The sequence below is a fragment of the Physella acuta genome, unplaced genomic scaffold (assembly GCF_028476545.2).
Source record: "Physella acuta isolate Inbredline_101_S28 unplaced genomic scaffold, ASM2847654v3 ptg001894l, whole genome shotgun sequence".
Taxonomy (NCBI): domain Eukaryota; kingdom Metazoa; phylum Mollusca; class Gastropoda; family Physidae; genus Physella; species Physella acuta.
In genome coordinates, this window is record NW_026733399.1 from 27,749 (window position 1) to 52,662 (window position 24,914).

A 24,914-nucleotide genomic window follows, 5' to 3' on the forward strand; every position below is an offset into this window, starting at 1 on the left:
GACCATACACACAGACTATGGCAGAGGTTTGTAATGTGACTATACAGAGACTATGGTGTCGATAAGTCTGTACTGTGAGCATTGAACTAGCAAAGAAAAACAATAACACACTGAATGACAATGAAGATATGACATACATTGATGAAATAAAAATGGTTTGCAGCTAATAAAATAGATGGGTAAAAACTTGTGATCTAATAATTTGACGAAGCATTGAAGTCACACAAAAATTATTTACAGCTATTAAACTAGACGGGTCAAAGGTCAAGACTTACATGTGATGGAATGTAGAGATCTATTGTTGAGGATCTGTCCAGATCTATGGCATGAAACCCAATGTTAGAGCCATAGATAACCTTTAACCTCTGACCCTCTTCCACAGTCAGGTCAACTACAAGGGGTCTGGGCTTCAGCTCTGAGAAAGTCTGAAAATAATTATTTTTTTTTTAAATTAAATTACATTTTTTAAAAAAGCCATAAGTTTACTCCATAACTGATTCTTTAGCTACTTGTAGTGACTTAGTTTAATCCTTATGCTTTAGACAAAAAAACACCATGTCAACTTACTTTGAAAGCCATGAACTTGTGGTACGGCTTAGGGGCCCATGCATAGATCTCTATGCTCTCATGTAAAGCTATCACAAGGAACTTGATTCTTTCGTATTTCACTGAAACACACACATTGGACATGTGATTAGGGTAACACCAAAATACTTCACCCATTTAGACTGTAAAGCTTCACTTAATACAACCAAGATGAAGCTGAAGAACTAGTGACTCACCTATTTTAAAACGAACACAGCCCTCCAGTTCCCCAACATTCACCCAGCCATTCTTCTTATCACTCTGAAATAAACAATAGAATTAGTACAAGAAAATTCTTCGTCAATATTTAATAAAGTAATTAAAATTAACAAATAACTTTGTTACTTTCAAGTGATTATACAACCAGGATAGATAGTACCCCATTACATTACAGTAACATTAACATTCAGTATCAAAAACCTGTTGCATTATAAGACTTATTGTGTCATTCTTGAGTACATTATGCTTCAACCAGGACAGATAATACCCCATTTTATAACAGTAACATTGGCATTCAGTACCAAAAATCTGTTGCATTATGTATATGACTTACTGTGTCATTCTTGAGTATTTTATACTTCAACCAGGAGAGTTACTACCCCATTACAATACAGTAACATTAACACACAGTACCAAAAACCTGTAACATTATGTATATGACTTACTGTGTCATTCTTGAGTATAGTAGACATAAACCAGGCAGATAGTACCCCATTAAATTATGGTAACATAAACGTACCAAAAACCTGTAGCATTATGTACATGACTTACTGTGTCATTCTTGAGTATTTTAGACTTCAACCAGGACAGATAGTAGACCCTGATTTTGTTCTTCTTGCCTGAGATGGTGACTAAAATATTTTGACCTTCTAGCACTTCCATTTGCTGGAACCTTCTCCTGGATATCAAGGTGTACACTGGGGAATAAAAAGATACATGGAACGATGAAGACACAATAGTGACAATTGTTTACGGGTAAATATTATCTTCTAGTTCAGTTACAAAGGATTTTTACAAGCAAATTTTAATGCAACATACATTTTTATGTATTAAACTAATCTTTAAAAAAAGCATATTAGAACTATCTGATATAACAATTTCAAACCAAAAAGGCAATGGGGTAGATGAAGTAGAGTTCATTTGTTTCTCTGACATTGAAACATGATTAACACTACATCCAGCCAATTTTTCTTTTCCTGACTCAAGTTCAGTATCAAAGATTACCCTGAAATAATCCCCATATACATTGGAAAACTTACCTTTTCCTTGACCACTCCTGTCCAACAAAACAAGACCAGACTCTGTTCCAATTAAAAGATTCACACCTAAAAAAAAAAAATTGTAGTATTAAATTTCCATGCCACATATATAAATTTCATCTGTTACAAGTATTGAAAAAAAAAAAAACCTACCCCACAATGCAGCACACAGGATGTCGGAGCCAAATCTCTTCTTGTACTTCCTGATCTCTGGGGTCTCCCCGATACCTTCAGTGGTCTGCGACGGTGTGACGTTGACGTTGATTTGAGAACCTCTGCGTGACTGTTTGGACATAGAAGAATTTGAACCAATGGTGGAGCCTTCAGCAGCAAGTGAAGACATTAATTTCCCACGCTTTACTAAGACTACAGGCTGAAGCACTGCCTTTCTGTACTGTTTTGGGGGTGGTTAAGGGTGGCAAAAGAAAAGGGAGATAGTTGAGTGGTGTTAACCTGAACAGCCAAAGTGGCATCTAGTTTATAACAGGATAGATTACAATTAACTCTCTGGTTAAGAATAAGGGGAAAACAGTACAAAAATAAATGGCTGATAGCACTACTTCAGCATACAAAGAACTAGCCCCCCCCCCCCCCCCCCAACTCTAAAATTTCATTGTACTTTATTTATTAACAAATAAAATTTGTATATCCATAACGACAGTTGAGCTTACCAAAATAAGAGACCCTGTGCTTAACAAAGACTATAAATGTGAGATGTGTGTGTAGTGTGACTAACCTAACTAAGTAGCATGTTATAAAATATGAACCTACCTCCTCTGACGCTGTCTTGTCTTGTGGCCGCTGTGGTGTGAAAGATGGGTATGTACGAGGTGGTATCTGTGGTGGCACCAAGTCTGGCATAACACCGCCATGTCTGGGGGACTGGCCAGCAGCTGGACATACAAGTGATACATGTGTGGTGAGACAATACGTCAAACACTTATTTAAACACCCTAAAGTAACAACTAGACTAAAAGCTACTAGTTGCTCTACTTCTTCATTTTAATTGTAAAATACAAATAAGAAAGACCTACCTAAAGCACCACTAGCTGAAGAATTGGATGAGGATGATGTTTTAGGTCCAGAGGGTGGTATAGAGGCCTTCTTATCAGCCCCTCTTCTGCCTCGCCCCCCATCTAGTAATGGATCAGATTTGTTCTGGAATGAAACAAAAGGATAGGAAAATTAAAACAAGTCATAAAAAACACATAACGCATGTACAAAAATGGGTTAGCTTTGAAAAGAAAGAGTGTACAGCAGTAACATTCTGTTAACAAATTACTTATGTTGTTCATCAGTTTAAAAATCTTATCTTGCTAATAAATTTTCCTATGTTTTTCTTATCAGTTTCGCTCAATGAAGTGTTATCACACAATCATCTGAACTGTTTGAATGTAACCAGCTGTAAATAACAAAACTCAGGAGAAAAAAGTAAATCTGTTGCTCTTACATGATATATTAAGCCGGATAACAAAATGGATTTAAAGCTTTATCGTTTAAGTGGGTGTGGGGGGAGACACGGATGACAAAAAAAAAGAGCTGTCAGAAATCAATCATATCAGCCACTGCTCATTGATTAGTTCCAGCACTCACACAGCCCACACCCCTGTAACCCCCACCCCCTCCATGCACACACACCCCCTCCTATCCTCTTGTGATGAAAGCTCTGGATCCAACAAACATGTTTTTGACCTTTTTATGTGATGTATTTAACCTTTCCCTAGATTGTCCATCAACGCTTTCCCAGTAATCTAAGCTCTGCCTGGGCATGTACACAAAATTCTCTCCCTTGAGATTTGACCAACCCATTCAACAAATCATGTCTTCCCAATTTTCCTAATGTGTTGTCACAGAGTTGTCTCCCATTCACCCCCTACTATCATAGCCCGTTTCTACAGCATAATATAATGAAATGGAAGCATCCAATGGATGGAATCAGTTCTATAGGAGCAAGCAGCGACAGATAAATGGGCTTATTTCTCCACACAGAGAGTTATGTCAGCCATTACGTGATTGATGGAGTGCTGGAATACCAGGACATAGCTTTGGCATCCAGATCAATAAGTTGGAGGTTTATATAGACAGGGGTTAGACTATCATAGTCATGGGTAGGAGCTATCTTCTTTATAACCAGCCAATCTCAACTACCAGGGATTTACCTATAATTCATTCAGCGAGGGAAAAAAATGTCAATGTTTCCAACAGAATTTTTTGAAGTCCATTAAAATAAGATAGATATCTTTTTAAAAATATGTCACTCATTTCAAAACAAAAATTTAACATCAGTTTCAAATAGATCTCTAAAAAAGAAATATTTCATCAATTTTTAATATAAAAAAACATTTTAGGCGCTCTATATAAAAATCTATGAGTAAATATTTAGTTTATTAATTTCAAGCAGGTTAAAAAGAAACTCTTATTTTATCCATTTTCAACAGATTAAAAAAAAAAAAAAACGTGCGCGCAAGGGAAATAACCCAGCAATGATTGTTTGTGACCTCATCCCATACAAAACTGCCTGTTGGTTTGCAACACCCCGTCCTCGCCCCACCACCGGCCATCGTTTCACTGTCCATCAAGTTTGGACAGGGTAATTTCGCCCCGGTCCCCGGGAAGCAACAAAGAGGTAACGGGGACAAAGACGGGCTGGTTTAAAATTCTACAAGACAGGCCCGTAGCAAGCTTTTAACAACTGGGCTAGTCACCTAGTGCAAGTTTTACACGGCAACTCAATAGCGGATCGTGGTCAAACCTTTAGACCAACGACAAATAAACTAGAGGAAAAAACAACGATCTGATATGTTTTTTGGCCACACACTGTACTTTTACGATGATATAGAGGGTATAAAAATATACGGTATGACAATTAGTGACCATAAACAACCGAAATGGTGTGTGTCTTAGCCGGCTTGGTGATAGATGAACAAAAGCCAACAGTGGCGAACTTCATCGTGATGAATAGAATGGCAAGCATTACGACTTGCTTCAAACAGATAAATGATCGGCCCGGATGAAAGTGTAAAACATGCATCTTTCTTCTTATCTCAAAACTTCAAGGGGTTAGTTAACAAGAGACAGAATCACACCGCACTGTCATTAACTACTGACTTTGGTAGCTGTTAGTAGCACTAAGTATATTCTTAAAATAATAAACAACAATACGCGAAAAATTCGCGATCATTCAAATTTATTTAGCTCCGCCAATAAACAATCAAACGTTCAGTTTGTTATAAAAAATACCAGAGCGAGTGGATCCCAGAAGAAAAAAAAAGTTGCTTTCGTGTACTTGACGGGAGGGTCAGGTAAAATGGCAACATCCGGCCGCAAACAGGAAACTTAATTAGGTAACACGCGTCCACTTCCAGAGAGTTTACCCAAGACTTAACCCACTTCAAAGGGGATCCTCGAGCAAATACAACACACGCTCGTAGAAGCGGTTCCAACCCTTCTGTTTAAAAAACATCAAAACATCACAAATCTCGGTAAAAAAAAAAAACCAACATTATTGACCGTGGCTATACACGTGGCAACCTATTGCCGTCTAGTAGGCCAACACTGACCAATACACCAACACTATCAATGTTTACATTTCCCCAACAAATTACTAGAACTATATTTTCTCATGAAATATGTGTTAACTCTCATAACCTTAATGTTCCTAATATAAATCAATGTATGCACTAAGGAGAGATCTATGTGGCGGATCTATTTTATCACGGTTAAGTTCACACTAGGTTTCTATACTTTGTCGGCTATCGCTTCAATAAACTACACAGCGCTAGAAATAACTAGATCTATATAACTAATAATTATAAGTGGTCCAGCAAGGATTTACGGGACGCGTGCCCGCTGGTAGATGTTAAGTCATGGTCCCCCAGTTTTTTTAAGACGCCACACAATGTTTGTTTTGAATGGACACCAGCGAGAAAAGTCTCAAAGGTATTTGAGAGGTGTATAAATTCATTAAAAAATCATGCACAGCGTATTTACAATTAATATGGTTATAAAATCCTGCCTGTCTGGTTTTTTTCGGACTTTACTAAAGATTGGATGTATTTGATGTTTATAATATTTTCGGTAACTAAATAAAAATTAAAAAAAAAGCAAAAACAATTTGGTTTTCACGTGTAATGGCGACATAAACATGGCATCCTGCTATTGGATAGGCTGCCATAGATTTTATTGTACACATTGTAAGCTAAAAATAGAAAACTAGGTCATGGGGTTTTAAATTTGCATTGTAATTTAAAAACTTGATCTGCAAAGTTTTGTAAACAAATAGTTATCGATTACTAAGTTACTGTACAGCCAATCAATATTTGTCTTACGAAAGTGAAACATCCGGTTATAACTTAGGCTTGATGAAAATAAATAGAAATGTAGCCTTAAACTCAACAAATTATTTTCAAGTTCTCTGGATTTGCAACTTTTATAGCATTTATTCTAAGAATATAAAATTTCTAAATTAATTTTAGGCTTAAGTTTTTATTTTTTATTTTTTTTTTACGGTCTAAATCTAAAAAGCACATTTTTATTCCATGACAACAACATTATGGAAGGAATCTCGTCAACTCGCTCGCCTCCATTGTACCATATAAAATGTGATAGAAAATGTTCTAACAGTGATAGTCACACCTGAATAATTGTCCGCAAGCGACTAGGTAAAAACTGGTTTCGTGGATAACATCTTACTTTGATAGCGTATTACATAGTAGCAATAAACTCTTACAAGTGCATCTAGTAGTGGCAGTCACACAACCACCACGACACATCAAACAGTGACAGCCATACACCACCACACATCAAACAGTGGCAGCCATAGAACCACCACACATCATGTGATAGCCATAGAACCACCACACATAATGTGATAGCCATACACCATACATCAAACAGTGGCAGCCACACAACCACCACGACACATCAAACAGTGACAGCCATACACCACCACACATCAAACAGTGACAGCCATACAACCACCACACATCAAACAGTGACAGCCATACAACCACCACACATCAAACAGTGGCAGCCATACAACCACCACACATCAAACAGTGGCAGCCATACAACCACCATAATTCAAACAGTGGCAGCCATACAACCACCACACATCAAACAGTGGCAGCCATACAACCACCATACTTCAAACAGTGACAGCCATACAACCACCACGACACATCAAACAGCGACAGCCATACACCACCACACATCAAACAGTGGCATCCACACAACCACCACATCAAACAGTGGCAACTACCACTGCACAAATCACACGCCTAGTTAACCACTCACGCCTCAGCACAACACCAGCTTAAAAAATATTTCCTTTTTTAATTACAACCCCGGTTGGCAATCGCGCTAAGACCGAAAAGGCCATCGCTAATTCCAATTTAGGAGCATCTGGATGGGCAGGAAAAAAACTGATTGATTGTAATTTGATCGGAAGATTCGCCAGACATTTCCTGATCATGCTTGCTTCCCAATTTCGATCTGTGAAAATACAATTAAGCTGAGACGGCCAGCTAGAGGATTCCTTCAATCGGATTGTAACAACTTCTTCCAGAGACATGAACATGCTCAACTTCTAGCTAAGAGTTCACTCGCCTGACTTGTATTTGTACACCATTGTAAAACCAAAACTCGCTAGAAAATATTTGGTCTATCGCCAACACCGTTTGCTACACTAAGCCCCAAGTTTATCCAGCTAGACATCATCCCTAGATTTTATATCTAAACACAACAATGTTAAAGATAGCTTTGGTCACAAATTGCCCAAGTTCTAGCCAGCTAGATCGTTTATACTGATGTTAATCATCGGCAAGGATCACGAAGATGGTACCGGTCCCGGCTAAGCTACAGTACGGCCGGCCAATGTATAATCGCGGGTCATTATTCCTCTCAATAAAGGAATGATGTGGTTTCCAAGACGAGATTACATTTGAATACAAATGCAACACGGAGAATATTGCCACTTTTGTTCCAAGTGCATTGAGATAGAAATGCTAACAAAATTGTTGATTCAACAGCTTTAGGGAACTCCATTCGGGTGATTCACTTTTGAGGTTAATATGAGCTGGCCTATGACACATACGTGATGACGAAGTCTTAGAAATTTTTAGTCAACCAAGTTGGATGAGGCACGCAGATAATAGTGTTAAAAAACACGCGGGCATACAAGGGAGAGTCTATCCACACGTTAAAGACACACGCGAAACGAAACAAAACGAAGTCAGACACAATTTTCAGTTTTAAAAGAGCTACTTTAACCGCCGGTTGTTATGGCAACACATTTTCAAGAATTCCAATGCCAACATAACCCAAACAACAAACTTCACCCCCCCCCCCCCCCCCCCTCCACTCTCCCGTCCCCAAAAAAATAATAATATGCAAACACAATTTTGTTCATTTTCAGCGCCTCAAGTAACGCAGGGTGGATGACGCAGGGTGACGTCACCCTTATTTACATAAAAAATGTGACAGATGTGTCTCGCGACTTCCGGCACAGTTGAGTTAGTTTATCGCTGTTGACACAGCGAGGAATTGCCGTTTCCTTCATGGCATCACCGGCCCAATCAGGCCGAGATCACGGCCAAACGTCACGTCTTCAGTCAGCTGACTCAACGTGCCGTGGTCGTCAGTGGACTCGAACTTTGGTCATCCCATGACCTACGCCATGTCAACTCTTGGTTTGTAGATTGTTCTAGGCTTATTTTCAATAAACACTTGATATTTTCTTGAAATAAGAAAGCGGTAAAATGTACACGGATGTCGGAAATTTTCAGAAAATTCGATCACAAATTAACTTACAAGTAACACTACCAACCACATGGACTGAAGAGTATATGGTGGTCATGACAGGATGTTACACAAACAATAGAGGGGAGGCAAGAGGTTTTTGTGTACAAGCAATAGTATTTCCTGGTGGGTTGTTAAGTGTCTTAAAATTCTAATTATATATCAAGAGTCATCTATATCAAGAGACCACAAGAGATGTAACATTAATAAGAAAATTAAACGAAACAACACCACTTTAGGCTAACACCAGCCTCAATGACAATTTACACTACTTCAACTTTTCTTTCAAACCTAATGGGATTCCCTTAACACTGTTTTGAGTGAAAGAAAGCCCACACCACATTGAGGTTAAAATATAGAATCCGCCCACTGGAGAGTCTTAATCCACGCGCACTCCTCGTGTTTTATTTAAACATAATCAAAATAGATTTCATATTGACGTCACGATACTAAAATAAAACAAGCCATAAACCTCGTTTGTCTCGGTCTATAAAAACTTAACCAAAAGAGAGGGGTGAAGGGGGGATTAAGATATGTCCAGCCAAGGTAATCACGCCAAAGTCTGGAATAGTACACCGTAAATCCTGCGTGAGTACGTCAACCACCACATTGACCAAGGCGTGACTGGCGCTCACGGCTTCACGAGTTTGTATACAGCACGTACATGGGTGGGGGTGGGGGGTCGGGGGGAGAATCCCCAGGGGGGAGGCAAACAAGCCGGGGTTAGAGGATCATATCAGACCGGATGTTATTGCTTGGGGACCAACGCATTTACTTTACAGCACCAAGTCCCATCCAAATATTAAAACCACTCGGGGAAATGGATGGAGGGGAACCAGGAAAATAATTGACAGCCCTCTCATACACCCGGCTGTTTCCGGCATCGCATCAAAATCTGACTGGCGTGGGACTTGTTCTTGGAACCACTACCATCTCATCAACAAACGTATAGTTCAAAACATGCCTTGAGTACAGGAAACTAGTGCTAAGTTCCTCAATGAAATAAACGAAATAACATAAGATCAACAGAGAATGTACAAAAACATGTAGCATTTTAACAGTTTATTAAATAAATAATAAAAAAAAACGCAACAGTGCGCCCCCCCCCCCATTTTCTACCTATTTCACTACTAAAAATAACAACAAGCCCCAACCACATGTGGCTGTCGTACATCAGCCACACGAGCCACGTGTACATTAACCACGGCTAGATGAAACCAATTGGTGCCAGAGAAGGAAGTTGGCTCAGCTGTTCCCTGCCCCACCCCCCTCGCCCCGTGGACGACGGTGTTGTTGTATTCAAACAGCCCGGGCATAGTCGAGCCAGTAGTGGATCTCTGAGTGCTCCAGATGGTAGCAGGAGGGACAAGTCTACCTGGACCCACCCACCAACCAACCGTCTACACCACAATGTTATCAAACACCGGTCCATCACATCCATGGCTGTAGAGTTATGTCTTTTTGTTCGCAATCAATAGAAACCCGAAGCGACGGTAATAGCTTGGATCTAAGCTCGGTGAGAAACCGCTTCAACTGGACAAAGACAAATGTCTTGAGGGGGTGCGACGATAAATCAAGCTAGCGGTCCCGTGCAACAGTGAGCGCCGTCGTTTTATTGGCTCTGGCATCGCAGGGAAGTTAACGTGTCGTATTGCTGCTGTGGTAAGAGTTATGGTTAGACACCAAGTGTGAGCTAACCGTAACGCTGGGGAATAAACTATTTCAACCAAACAGTCAAAATAGCCATAAGTCAGGAAGGAGGAAAAAATAGTGGAGTTTGCGAGGGGGGAATGAGGAGTGTAAGGGTGGGGTGGTGGTGGTCGTGAAGCAATAAAGAATAATTCTTTTAAACTGGGGCTAATGAGTGGCCACAAGTTGTGAGTGTACGAGGAAAAGAAAATCCTTACTTGGCCATCTCAAGAGTCATTCAAGGGTTATTGGCGCACCATCTCGTATACAGCCGTGGTGGGTTGGGCTATTTTCTTTGGTTTAGAGTTGGATTGTGCTCTTGAGATATTGTGGGGGGAAAACATAAATCTTTGCCTGAATGGTCGCGGTTTTTTTTTTTTGGTTAAACAAATTGGTCAATACAGAGAAATTTGTGATCAACCTAAATGGTCAATACATATACAAGTGGATGTTTTTTTTATTTATTGAGCAGTGAAAAGTAAATGTAAGAAAGTTGATTGTTGGGCGTTTGATTAGCGTAATTAAACTGCCTAGCATTTGGTACATGGACGAGAATAAGAATTCCGGTTTGAGGTTGTTTGTGAGACAAAGCCGGAAAATTAAAACCGGTCCAGCCCGAGAGCAGGTGACTGATGGCAATGGTGTGCCATGGGCTGTTTTATGGTCCATTGGGGGGAACCAACGGCCATTCTGTGGTCAAGCATTAGCCGACACGCAGGAGATGCCAGCTCAGGTGTTGGGTCTGACATGACCAGTACATCAGAGGGTAATGGGTGGTGGGAGGGGGGAGGTTAGTTTGCTCTGTGTGATGTTCAGACAACATGAAACTGATCACGACTATACGTGACAGTACAATGTTCACTTTAAACAAGTTATACCGGTATAAACTCAGTTCATCAATAGGGAAATAGAAAAAAATATATAAAATTCAATAACACTGAAAAAAAAAATTCATGCAAATAAATGGTTGAGGGTGTGCATACGCAAGAAGAAATCAATACAAGTAAATCGTGGATGTGGCCGCTAGAACGTGCTAGAGTCTGTGACTGTAACCCGAGGCATCGGGTACTGGCAGCTACCACCTCCAGACGGGTAGGGAGAAACGAGTCCATAAGCACGGAGCGTGGAGCAGCAAGCCGACAGGCAATCAGTGATAAGGCACGCTGGCCATTTCCCTTAGCGCGATATTAACGAGCGTTCAAAGATCCGGTGACAGACAGCGTGATCCAGGCCCGTATTCCTCAGATTAATACCAGCATCTGCTGGCCACATCGCTAGCACTTTCACCAGGCATACTCTCTATCTCGAATGTCAATCCACACCGTTAGAAAAAAAAAAAGATAAACCGAAGACTGTTCAATATGTAATATTAGAACTATCAACACGGCCGTTTTGTCTATTTCAGCTCTGCGTGTCTATCAACAGTTACAGGGATGGCTTAGAACCTTAGCGTTCACTACAACAGCTTTCATCGACTTTATCACACCATCCACAATATTGATATAACGTTGAAAATTCTTTGTTTAAGAACAGAAATGTGTGAGTGAATTGAGGCGATGAAAGTTGAACAAACAGAAAGTATCAGTGTATGGTCTATAAAAACTCTTCTCCCCCACCTCCTACTCCTGTAGCATCACCTCCACAGCAAGAATAAAAAAATATACCTATTTCATGGTCAATTAAAAAAAGTTATTAGAACTTGAAGTATTCCTAGGCAGTTCAAAAGTCCACTGCCCCGTGTTTCTCTGTAAACTAATGACTGTTTATAAAAAGCAGGTGTAGTGCGGTAGTGGGGGTCCACTGACCCGACCACTCAATTATAATAACGGTGGACCAACCACGGAGCAAAGTCCAGGCTGTACCGTCCGATCCCTTGACTCCATTATAAACAGGGCCATTTTGTTTGATGTTTACATTCCATAGACAGAGCTTAGGGGGAGATATGCAGACAGCTAGACTGGGGGAAATACGCTAGGGGGACCTCTATACAATACAACTGCTTGCTTCTATAAGAATTAAAAAAAAAAACAGTTGCACTTTATGAAGTCAGATGTCTGTTAGTTTAATGTCCATGTAGCCTTTACATGTTTGATCAGCAATTGGAAGTTCTTCGATTTAACTATTTAAAATGTATAAGAGACATCAGCGAGCAGCCACTGCTCTATAGAACTATCTAAGACGGTACTAAGGTATCGACATAGAACTATCTAAAACGCCACTAAGAGGTCGACATAGAACTATCTAAGACGTCACTAAGGGATTGACATAAAACGGTACTAAGGGATCGACATAGTACCATCTAACACGGCACTAAGAGGTCGACATAGAACTATCTAAGTCGCCACTAAGGACTCTACCAGACACCGATTGTTCCACCACTGACCACGGGAGGTCCTCCGCTAGTAGCTTCCTGACGGCGCGTACAGTTCCGGTTCAACGGTGCTATTAGTGGCCCGGAACCCGACGCCCCAGGTCGTAAAGATGGCATCTTAAAGTGCCAGAGTAATGGAAAGTCCATCCATCAGCAGGTTATGGTCACCTAGTCGCCACACAGAAAGGTCCGTCAAGTCTGGTTTGTTTACCTTTCACGGGACGGTATTTATGGGGGAGACATGTGGTTCCATTAACATACTTATAAATAGAAGTTTTTAGCCTTAACGAGTTTTCTAAATTTAAAAAATCACAACCCCGAATCACAGAAATTAATAAAGCAAAAAGATACAACTATTATTACAATACCGGTTTTGTTATTAGTCTTTTTATAAACATGAACACTAAGATACACTTTAGAATTAAAGTCATACCAAATGAGCATGTAACAGATCATAAGTGTATCGAACAGTAGAAATCAATACAATCCCCATATTTCACTTCTCCCTTAGCCTCACACAAAATGCCTCAACTATCCACCAAACAGCGACTTGACCCCCTCATCAAATATCCCTCACACGCTAGTCCCTGTTTTCGGCTCTCATCTAGAAATAATCAATCACAACTTGAAGCTATTTCCACACCCCGGCCCTGTATTTACACAGAGAAATCAGCCTCCCTTTGATCAATACACTCATTATTACACGAGTAATACATGATACTTGTTGTAGAGTTGAATTCTTATTACAACACACGAGCTCTATACAACGTTAGCACCCTATGAAAGATGCGCTGCTTTCATTACTAGATCTATGCTATCTCTGCCTCACAACGACAGCTTTCAACAGTAATTCATTCATCAGAACAAAAAAAAAAACGAAGCCTGTACAAAATGCAATATTAGAACAATGTACACTGCCATTGTGTCTAAGAATTTAAAGATCTAAGTGCCTAGCATACAGAGCAATGTCTTAGAACTCTCATTATACGTTTCATTAAAACAGTTATCATAGACTTAAAAGAGCATGTGTGTTTATTCAACTAATTAAAAAAAAAAGTAACAAATCAAGGAAGAAATACTTTTAAAAAAGAAAATACACAAAGACAGAAGGGGTAGGTGGGATAAAAAAAAACTGATAGGGTGAAAGGGGGGTGAACTAGGGCAGAGGGAAGAGACGACAAAGAAGGAGGCACGCCCCAGGAACGATAACTCAACATTATAAAACCCACTTGGGCCCCAGCGCCATTCATCAAAGTTTGGCTTTGTTGGCGGCACCCGGCCATCCCGCTAGAGGGATATGTGTCGATGACCAACAGGCTGGTCACCGGCCATCTGCCGTTCTTCTAGCTCACTTTTTTTTTATCTGACAACAATCTGACCAAGAGAAGACACCGTTGAACAAAGGCTATCTGGAGTAGGTCAAAAGTTGAGGCGACCTAAGCAGCGCTCGCACCTGTACCCCTCCACCCCCTCCCCACAGCTGAAATCAACCCAATAGCACCATTAAAATAGAATTACATCAGCGATGAAGCAAGAGAATGTAGGTACGAATCAATGCCACACCTGTATAATCACAGCAACGTGGCAACCGGGCATGTTTAGTTCAACAACAAACAAAGCCATACTCCGTGACTAGCGATACTCTCTACAAGATTACCATCAAACTTACACCTTTCTCGTGCAGAAAAAAAAACCGTGGGCATTAAAGAGATTCAGTATAAGATATCCACACCTTTGAGGCTTTCATTTATTAAACATGTTAATTATCTTTTTATCGAATGTTTACAATTTCGAATGCTAATGTTTATAACTGTTCTCTTGAGCTAAAATCTACACCAACTATATGTTTACAACCTTTTCGATGTAGTGGCAACAATACTACTACTAAACAGATAGGAACCACAGATAGAAAAGCTGAGCCCAAACTGAATTCACATCTGTTCTACTACTGACTAGTACTGACCACAAATTATGATAGTCACATCAATCTTACTGTTGGTACCTAACTTTAAGCCAGATTAATCCTAACGCTGACTCCTAAATAAAATGCCCACAACTGCACAAAAACTCACCAAAAAAAAATGCACTAGCCACAACCCAGCCAGGTGCGTGATCTGTGAGTGAGTCAACACTAACCCCATTCGTTACACTACACCTGGCTACGGCAGGCAGCAGTGGTCAGACACCTCTCATTAGTTTCAACACCCACCTTATAATTAGCCCAATCGTTCCTATAGGTGCAGCTAGCGCACCTGTTACAAAAGGTGCAAAACATCTACCCCTATTAAGTGCATTCCTTTCTAAAAAGCATTAGAAACGTAATTGGTGTTCTTTGACCAATCAACCTATATCTGAATAAGAAAACATTTTAAGAAGCCGGATGAAAGGGTTTTCCCTGCGTGAGAACAATAGCGGGGGATGAAGGTAAAAGGTAGGTGTTTGAACCCCGGCAGACCAGGGCCAGAGCCGACAGATGTTTCAACACACCGGCCCATCAAACGATTCAATCAAACAGGTGGGCTCTTCACCTGGTGGGGGCTGCTCTACACAAGCGGATTGGTCACGGCTGACCTCTTCACGCATGGCACACGAGGGTCACGTGGCAGGAGACAAAGCGGAACGGGGTTCAAAGGTCATGTACAGACCACAACTTGCCAAAGACTTTTACCAACAGGGAAAAAAAAAGAAACTATTTTCCACGAGGTCTAAAATATATCACGTAGGGGCTCCAGTCTATAGGAAATCCCTGATAGGTACCAGTTAGGGAAAGTAAAGATGGATAGGCATAGTGCTGACCACACCACCCTTTCACATGCCGAGGTCAAGAAACACGAACTCTACTTCATCTACCCTATAGATCGTTAGGTCTGAAACATTAACTTTACTTATAATATATCGCAAAACACTGGTTATTTTTGATGGATAGTAAAGGAAAACGCTAAAAAAAATCAACTATATCAAATTGTATCTAGAGTGCCGCCCAGAAAAGACTATGCACGTAGTTTTAGAACCCCTGTCAATGATCTGGTGGGAATACGTGGGTAAATCACGAGTAGGCCGACAGGAAGAGCATGTCTATTAGAGCAAGATACTTCAGCGGGAGTACTTGAATCAATGGCAAATTAAACAGGATCCCCAGTAACGTGAGCCGTGTGGGAGAACGGGACGCGCACGTCCGATCCTATTCTCTGAGGTCTTCAAATCATCGCATTACGCCGGCATGCGTCTGGGAAATCGCTGGAACGGATAAAGCCCATTGGTTCAAATATCGTTTTACGTTCCATATAACATAATCCGTTTTAATGCCGGCAGGCAGTTGGCCCAGGGAACATCCAGTTATTCCAGGGAACATCCCGTTGTTCCAAGTCTAGTGAGGGGGAACTTCCAAGGTCATTTTAGGGGCGGATGAGGGCGGGAGGGGGGTGTCACGTAGCTACCGTTGATAATTAAGTTTGCATGTAATATTAGACTGCGTCATCGTATGAGGGGGTGAGCAGTGGACCTGGAAATACGTGGTGTCATATGCCTGGCGACTGACAGCCCAGACACCGCAGGAAACACGCTGAATCAAAACAGCCATTGACTAGAAATAATTGCACTCAACAGTAACAATCAAAGCATAACATGTACATTTTTATAGTTATTTTCCACCCCAGTTGCGGATAATTTGTATTGAACCACAATAATTTGTTCTTCACGTCTCCCTATGGTATAAATTACTAAAATCAAATTTCGTCCAGGCTAGCTATTACCAAACTCTAAAACAGAGCTTGAAATTAGAAAAAAATAATAATTTCAGCTTGAACCAAAGTGGCAAGACTATAATTAGAGACCAAGTCTAGACAAAAATCAATGTGGTTATAGGAACGGTATAACGGAAAATGGTGTCTCATTATTCTATCGTATCGATTATCCAGGCTGCTATTGCGACATTCATGAGCTCACCTCCTACCACTTAAGTATCCCCCCTGCCTTACAAGGTTAGAGGGGGGGGGGGGGGGGTTAATGACGTCACGACAATGCCATGTGTCACCATGACAACGCTACAGATCCAACATGATTACACAATTAAAACTTCCCCACACTTTCTAAAATGATCTAAAAAAAAACATGCAAAACGACACAAAAATTCCAATGAGTAACAAAAACTGATCAAGGAAATTCCGCGATGACTAAGCTGTGATCAGCTGTCAATACACCATGTCGCAACCAAAATAACCCAGTTGGCTTAGATACCACGCAGCTTACACTGATCATCTTCATTTACCCACGGTACCCCCCCCCCCCACCAGCCGTCGTCAGCTGGGATACATCCTTCAACAAGTGGTGCCAGAGGAGACGGGTGCCCACGTAAGCAGCACGCTAACAATGTACATTACCTGATTAACACAGCCGCTCAACAATTTACATAGGAATGTGGGGCGCACGTACACTTCACAGGCCATTCATCCGGTGAGCTAAACATTTATTGATTTACTCAACCTGCTCTTATCATACAGGGGCGTGGCAACGTTCAACCAAGTTACAAAAGCCCATCTTTTTTCTTTAATTTACAACTAAAAACATACTTATTCAAAATATTAACTACTATTAACATATTATTTTTTTAAATGTCACAAGTGAACTCACCTCTACCAAGATGTAGTAGTACTTATCCACGATACGATAATAGTCAAAAATATCAACTTCCTCGTCTAACAGCACCATACTGACGATGAAGTAACGTTAACCAACAACAACACAGTCGTCGCAATGACTTAGGTCATGATTCCTCTAACTCTGGGATAGATCTCTCTCACTAAACCACTTTGTCTATCACGGGTGAAGATAACGGCAATGTTCTCGTGTAATCGGGTGATACACTCGCCTAGAGGTGATGGAGGAAAACACAATCCTCCCCACAATCGGGAGATAAACCAACGCGAAGGTGATGAAATAAGCCAGAGGAGCAGCCAGCGCTAGAGTTGTTGAACCTGTTTCTCCGATGTTTACCTGCCCCTGCTCTACAAGTGGAAGAAAACGAAGAGCCGGGCGTATCGATTCAATTGATCGGCGGCCTCGAGAAGCCAACACAACTTAGGTAACAAGCGACGGTGACGTGGAAATTATTGATAATAATTCTGACGATCTGAGAGAGAAAAAAAAACTTGACAAGGATCCAGATATGTATGTGACAGCTCACGTAATAATCACAAGTAGGTCCTCCACACACACCCACACACGAATGAGCAGTAGTAAACAAGCCCGCAGGACGCGACGGTCATCTGACGTAGAGTAGAGCACCGCGCGACTGACTTCGCGACTACAGGTTCGCTCCAATCAAGGGGGAGAACTCGCTCAGCCAACAGATCGCGCGGGACCAGCCGAGGGACACGCGAACTGAGGTTTCCGTTAGGGCGAAATGATAATGCTTTTTTATTAGACATCGGAAACTGGGGGGAGGGTGCCCGGGGCGATACGTACCGGAAGGACATTAATGGGGGGAAAGGGAGCGAGAGGCGGCTGAAGGAAAAACACTTTTAAAGAAATGAAAAAGTAAACTCAATGCGACAGTTTCAAATGTACAATTAATTCTAGGAATTTAAACTTAACTGCTTTTTTGGCACTTCGGGTTTTTTTTTTAAGTGCGATGTGGGTAGGGATGGTGAAGAGTTTCTATCTTGAAATATATTTAATTTTTAAAAAAAATCTCAGACTTAATCAAACTCAGTGTGTCTACATAACCCTCCACGCTGTTAAATGTTAAATCCTAACTGGGATTTACCCCGCTTAAAACTCTACAGCATCTGAAGCTAATTTTTTTAATTGGCCGTTCATTAGTTTCTACCCCCTCCAAACAACGTCAAGCAAACCTGTAAAAGCAAAGTATTTAAACTGTCTTCAATCAATCACCTCCCCCATGTACATCTTAAAGCACGGGGCTGGCTTATGTCGAGGCCGTTGGAAGCAGAGGAAGAAGAGAAAAAAAAATGTCCCATAAAAACGGTGTTCAATTAAACATTTTCAAAGTGAGTACTTCAAGCTGAAATTTGTTGAAGCAGCAGTTGATAGATTAGCGGGAAGGGGGGGGGGGGGGGAAGCGGGGAGGGGGGGGGGGTAGATGGGACGTGTAAACAGAGCAAGCCCACAGTTCCACGCGGTGCCATCAAAGGTGAGCGTGGATTACGGAAACTCGGCCTGACGGTTCTTACTTTCATCCCGACGGAATCCAGGAAATGACAACAGCCGAGCGAACCGTTTAGCTGGAACCACGATCTGCGGGCCACATTTGCCACAACACCTCCCCTTACCCGGGGCCAGGTACCCTAACATCGTTGCTTACGTTTAAACCCGTCTTTTTTTTTTCTTCTCTTCCTCGACTGGTATCAAACACATGATAAACATTCCAAGAATAGCACCGTCACAACAAACAAATAGAGCCGCTCATCGGTATGACTATACCCCTCACATTGTTGCTAACATTTGAACCGCAAGTTTTTCTTTCTTTGACTGCGGGTCTTACACATGGTAAACATACCAAAAATAACACCGTCACAACAAACAAACCTTACGGCGCCTACTCATGACTGTACTATAGTAAACCATCAGCCCAATTAATTGCACCTTTGATTGTAAATTGTGAGCACTACAGCTCGGCTTCTGAATGAAGCGGTGAGCAGGAGAGAGAAGTGCGCGCTCAAAGACGCCGTAGACATTTCGAGTTTATTTTTCTACACAGTTATGTAAAAAAAATAATCCAATTTCCTCAAAAACCAATGCCAGGTGTTGTTGGGTAAATATTTCAACAATCCTGCGCATGCTTCATTTGCGTAGGGCTAAACACAGGGGTGTTTTAGATAGAAAAATACCAACATCTTGCGTATCCTTTCAACAGCATTAAAAAGAAAATTGCAGGAGACATTTTAAATGCATAGAATATTGATATTTTTTCCTAAAGTAAAAATGTAAATACAAATTATGAACACGTAAGCCGGCAAAAAGGTAATACACTAATGTACGTAGCTATGTCAAGTTAACCGACCCACATAGTAAAGCAACACACGACTACACTTAATATCAAGACTATGTTATGATGCGTCAAGTATTGAAGTGGAGCACACGCCTAGATGTACACGTAAACTCCGTCATTGCTTTCTGCTGATTTGATTTCAAGCCCCAGCGTTTAATCACATCATACCAGTCCCTCCTTCAAACAGATACCACATAAAAGTGTATTAGTCCCCGGTTCTGAAGTCAGCTCTAATCATTTAGCCACCCATCTCCACAGTCATATACTGAGTACTATCGGCTCTAGTCATTTAGCCACCTAACTCCACAGTCATATACTGAGTAATATCAGCTCTAGTCATTTAGCCAGCCCATCTCCTCAGTCATATACTGAGTACTATCGGCTCTAGTACAGCATTAAAACGTGCAGTATAAAGTCTAATCAAACTGGCCTTTACACTAATATTTTTACTGCACAAGTTAAACCAAGAGAGTTATTTCTTCAGCAAACCACAAGCAATAGCGTTGAAATGCTGTGATCTTACAATAACTTATCTTCGTGTAAAGTGATCAATCAGCACCTTCCACAACAGGAGAAATCGATGGGAAAACGAGCTGAAGATGGGAGGCTGTATCCATTTTCAATCGATCTTAAGGAGCTCCGGAAATGATGTAGCTTTCTCCAAATTCTAAGCTAGACAGCACAAAATGGCTCACAAGTCAGACATAGCTAAAAATCTGGCTATAAAATTCACTTTTAGCCACCAAGTTAGCTCAAAAGTAGCTAAAAAGGCTTTAGCTCAAAAGTAGCTAAAAAGGCTTTTAAAAAAAAATCATCAAAATGGTTCTTGAAGTCATTTGACTGTCCACATTTTATGACTTAGGATGTAGAAGCACACCATGCCTTAAGTCATACAACCACACACTGATATTAAAAATACCGTCCCTTTCTAATAAAAACCAACCACTAACGCTATAGCATGTTTAAAATTTCACCCTCATCTCTTTCCATAAACAAATTTAGAACATAATGTTCGCCTCACAAGAGAAACAAAACAATAGTAATCTTTGTAGGGAAAAAAAATCAATTGATAAAGTTCGTAGTAGCAATAGCTAAAAAGACACAAACCACTCTATTATCTTCAAACCAATACAATGAATATGCATGGAGACCGATAGAGAAAAGCCACAGGAAATCCATAGACCACTCGGCTGCCGACTAAAGCTTGGTTCATAATGTCATTTCTATGCTAGAACCTTTCTCTTCCAAGTCCAGCAAGTAATTACACTACGGTCATTTGAATTTCAGAATTAACTACAGAAAGTGTTACAGAACTTTCCTGATTGTCAGGAAAATATATAGGGTTTATATATTATTAATGGGTTTATAATATTTTTTGGGTTTTTGTATTATTTTTGGGTTTATATATTATTTTTGGGTTTATATATTATTTTTTGGTTTATATATAATTATTGGGTTATACATTATAATCTTATAGATACTATACGTGGTCTCTCTTCCTCTCCATATAAGCTGTTAGGGCAAGTGTTTATCTTCGTACAAGTCTCCAGGGATGTATTTGTATAGGTACTCATCAAATCTACCCACGTAATGTTAACGTACTGACGTCTTAAATCCCTTAGTACAGACAACTTGTACTGTACGAGAAGAAGAGAAAAAAAGTCTAGTGGCCAATGCCAGCAAATTGGTTTAATTTTCCCCTCTCGTTTCTGCCAGCCCGACTTGAAAAGGCCGGGAGTTGTACGGTCCCCAGAAACTAAGTAGTTTTACATGAGTAGAAAAACATTGACGTCAGACAAAGTACCAGAGGGAAGGGGGGATAAGGGGGGTTTTCATTTCTCCAAATCTGACTAAAGTCCCCGGGCTTTGGTAAGCGGATCCTGATTGGTATACGAAACAAATCTTTTCCAGTTAAGGAAACACGTTCTGAAAAATTGTTTTATAACTACATTTGCGAATTGAATGTTTACAAATAAACTGTCTTCTTAATAATATGGATTCATTTTCGATCTCACCCCCCCCCCCACGACTATGTTAATATTTTTTAACCATTAATAAAATAGATGCTACAAGACTAGACACAAATCTGTGTAGGTGATATCTGTGTGTTGCTCCAGCTGAAACTGCCAATATCTATCCCTCGATCTCCCCCACACGACTATATTAATATTTTTTAACCATTAATAAAATAGATGCTACAGGACTAGACCCAATCTGTGTCGGTGATGTCCGTGTGTTGCCGCAGCTGAAGCTGCCAATATCTGTAGCGCCGAGACCAACCTAAACCTGACAGACTCGAGCTGCCCAACAGAATTTCCTACTCGACTCGCCAGTAGTCCCAGCATTCGGACAAGTTAAGCCGATACTTAACCTAAATAATCCCGTTAAAGCCGGCCTAGACCAACCCATCTCCCCGCTCTCAGCCCGTCTAGCCTCCATCTTTGTCCATTATATCATTAACCACCTAATTTCACTTTCTGGCCACGAGTGGTCAAGCGGTCAGATTCTAATCGAACCGTCCGGGTAAATTAGTGATCGGCAGCTCGACTAGGGAGGCCGCGGGATATGAGAGACGTTTGTGGTAACGTATTCGTCTACCCAATCAATACGTCTATCTCCGTATTACGTTACACTAGTTGTAACGTACTTAGCATTGTGTTCATGTACCTACTGTTAATTCCGAGATAGAGAAAAGACGAGGCTAAGAGCCAGGGGGACGAGTTTCAGTGAGATCTTACTTAGAGCCGATGTCGATTTCAAGTATAATAAACCGGTAGTGATCTCCCCTAAACTTTCTCGAATATTCTTATATAAAACAACAGGGGATGGTAACTGGGGATATAGTTATGATTTTTAATCCATTTTAAATACTTAAACTTTTTAAAATAGAATAGAATCTCATAGAAAAAAGTATTGCGCACCAACCGAACGCCGAATAAAGATGTTCATAATGGTGCGCAATATTATTAGTACTTTTAAAATTTACATTAGTTTTTTGAGAAATCGGAAGTAGCGTAAATTACTACTTCCAGTCAACGGAAATTACTCAAAATTTAACAGAAGGTAGAGAATTAGATCTTTTACTTACATGTGAAATTTCATTTATCTATCTGAAATAGTACTCAAGTTATAGGCTTTTAAAAAATTCAAAGTAGGAAAAGTACCACTTCCGGTTATCGGAAATCGCTCAAAAGTTGATACGGATCTACGATTTTGATAAAATACTTATATATGAAATTTCATCAACCTAGCTGTAACGGTACTCAAGTTATCGTGTTTACACACGGACAGACACACACACAGACACACACACAGACATACGGACAAGATTGCAAAATTATGTTTTTCCGTATCAGTGAGGTGTAAAACGTCGAGATTTGTAAAAATCTCGATTTTTTTTTTTTTGCACGATTACAATACTTTCTCTATACTACGTATATACGAGAAAGTAAAAATGGGTTGGTCCTTCCTTTGTCTCAGCTTCAACTTTTTAAATTTTTTTTTTTTTTTTTTATGTTAATAAGAAATGGCGTAGATACGTGGGTACAAGAAGAAATGGGTAAATCCCGTGCCAACACGAGAGTTAGTGTTAGTAAGTAAACAATATGTGGTTAAGTCATGGATTAGAATCCCTACTCAAACAGATCTAACGACTCGCCCCACCAAGGTCCGTGTCGTGACCCACCCACACACGGCGATAAGGTTGAACGTGCCTTATTCGCGGGACCTCGGCCACCAAAGTCCCGTCCACGGCATAGCTGAGCGTGCAGTCATAATTAGAGGGGATATCGTGGGATAAACCAGCGGATAGGCTCGACAGTTTTAACACCAGCTCACCATAGCTAGAGCAACAACTACATAGGTGACATTCTTGTAGCAGGAAAATTATTTCACCATGTGGGGTGGCGACTATCTCAGCACTTCACCGTACACATGTAACTAGTACACTATGTCAACTGTCCTATACAAATTGTACACATTTGGCTAGTACACGCTGTCAGCTATCCCAAACAAGGCGTACACATTTGGCTAGTACACAAAGATATGGGGTAGGGACTACCAGAGGAGAGTTAACTCAGTGTACACATGTATCAAGTACACTCCATGTCAGCTAAGTGGCAAGTAGCAGCTGTGTACACACCACCACAACCTACACACACGATTGCCTTAGCGGTACAACAACAGAGTACATAAAGTACATAACAGCGCTAACGCTGACCACTGGCAACTTGGTAAACAATGCTACCTACCGACAACGTGTCAAATAAATGGTTCAATACTAAACACTAACCAAAGGCCAAACAAATGTTTCAACACTAACGGTTATACACAGACCGAACAATTGCTCAACACTGACCGCTATCAACAGGCCGAACATTTTCCAATACTGACCGCTATCAACAGGCCGAACATTTGTTCAATACTGACCAATAACAAAAGGCCAAACAATCAATCCAAATACTGACCGCTATCAACTGGGGCCAACAAATGTTCCAATACTGACCACTTCATGTCACAACGACACAGGACATTCAGCCGATAACATCTGTATCAAAAGCCAACTCGGTCAGAACGATTTTTCCAAACGAGCGATTATTCAAATTGGAGCTAGGCCGGTGTTAGGGTGTTGGCTTGCTGATAACAGCCTGGGGGACAGCGATACAGCTGGGGTTACTAAAGCAAACATGACCAGCGTATACAGCCGTACGTACCCGATTACATGCTCATTACTGCAGCAAGTAACACTAAACCAGTGATTAGGTAGTAGCTATACTCAATCATTGCTCTAAACGTGTGTTGATGTGTGTATATGTATATATGATCATTTTTAATCATGAATATGATATTGGCAACAGGCTGCTGACATAAAATGTATATGAGCATAACGATAATTTACACGGCTGATTAAAAAAAAACAACTCCAGTTATTAAAAAAAAAACTATTTTTTTGTACTTGAATGTTTTCCATCAGGTACAAAACAGCATCGTGCCGAGTAAGGATTAAAGTTCTGTTATCTATACCAGAAAAATAAATTGTATGCCACTCCGCAAATGTAAAATAAAATAACTGTTTTTGAAGTGTTCTAAATTTACTAGTCCATTTATCGCCTCCCCGCCCTCTCTCAAGTCTTGATACCAGCAGCACCTACAACAAAACACAATTACCATCTAAAGACGACTCCACCAACGCCAGCCTACCAGG

The 24,914-nt window shown here is 40.6% G+C and overlaps 1 protein-coding gene across 6 annotated transcripts in view; it reads right to left on the bottom strand.

Moving 5' to 3' along the window:
* LOC131931120 (serine/threonine-protein kinase mig-15) overlaps nt 1-24,914 on the bottom strand; it is a 71,388-nt gene that overhangs the window by 10,156 nt on the left and 36,318 nt on the right. For all 6 annotated transcript variants that reach the window (XM_059287823.1, XM_059287824.1, XM_059287826.1 and 3 more), the window contains 8 exons: nt 2,879-3,002; nt 2,616-2,737; nt 1,998-2,127; nt 1,845-1,910; nt 1,357-1,502; nt 783-846; nt 568-668; nt 276-425 (listed from right to left, as the gene is read on the bottom strand). In XM_059287823.1, the coding sequence (XP_059143806.1) occupies nt 276-425; nt 568-668; nt 783-846; nt 1,357-1,502; nt 1,845-1,910; nt 1,998-2,127; nt 2,616-2,737; nt 2,879-3,002 (903 nt within the window). The remainder of the gene's footprint in view (nt 1-275; nt 426-567; nt 669-782; nt 847-1,356; nt 1,503-1,844; nt 1,911-1,997; nt 2,128-2,615; nt 2,738-2,878; nt 3,003-24,914) is intronic.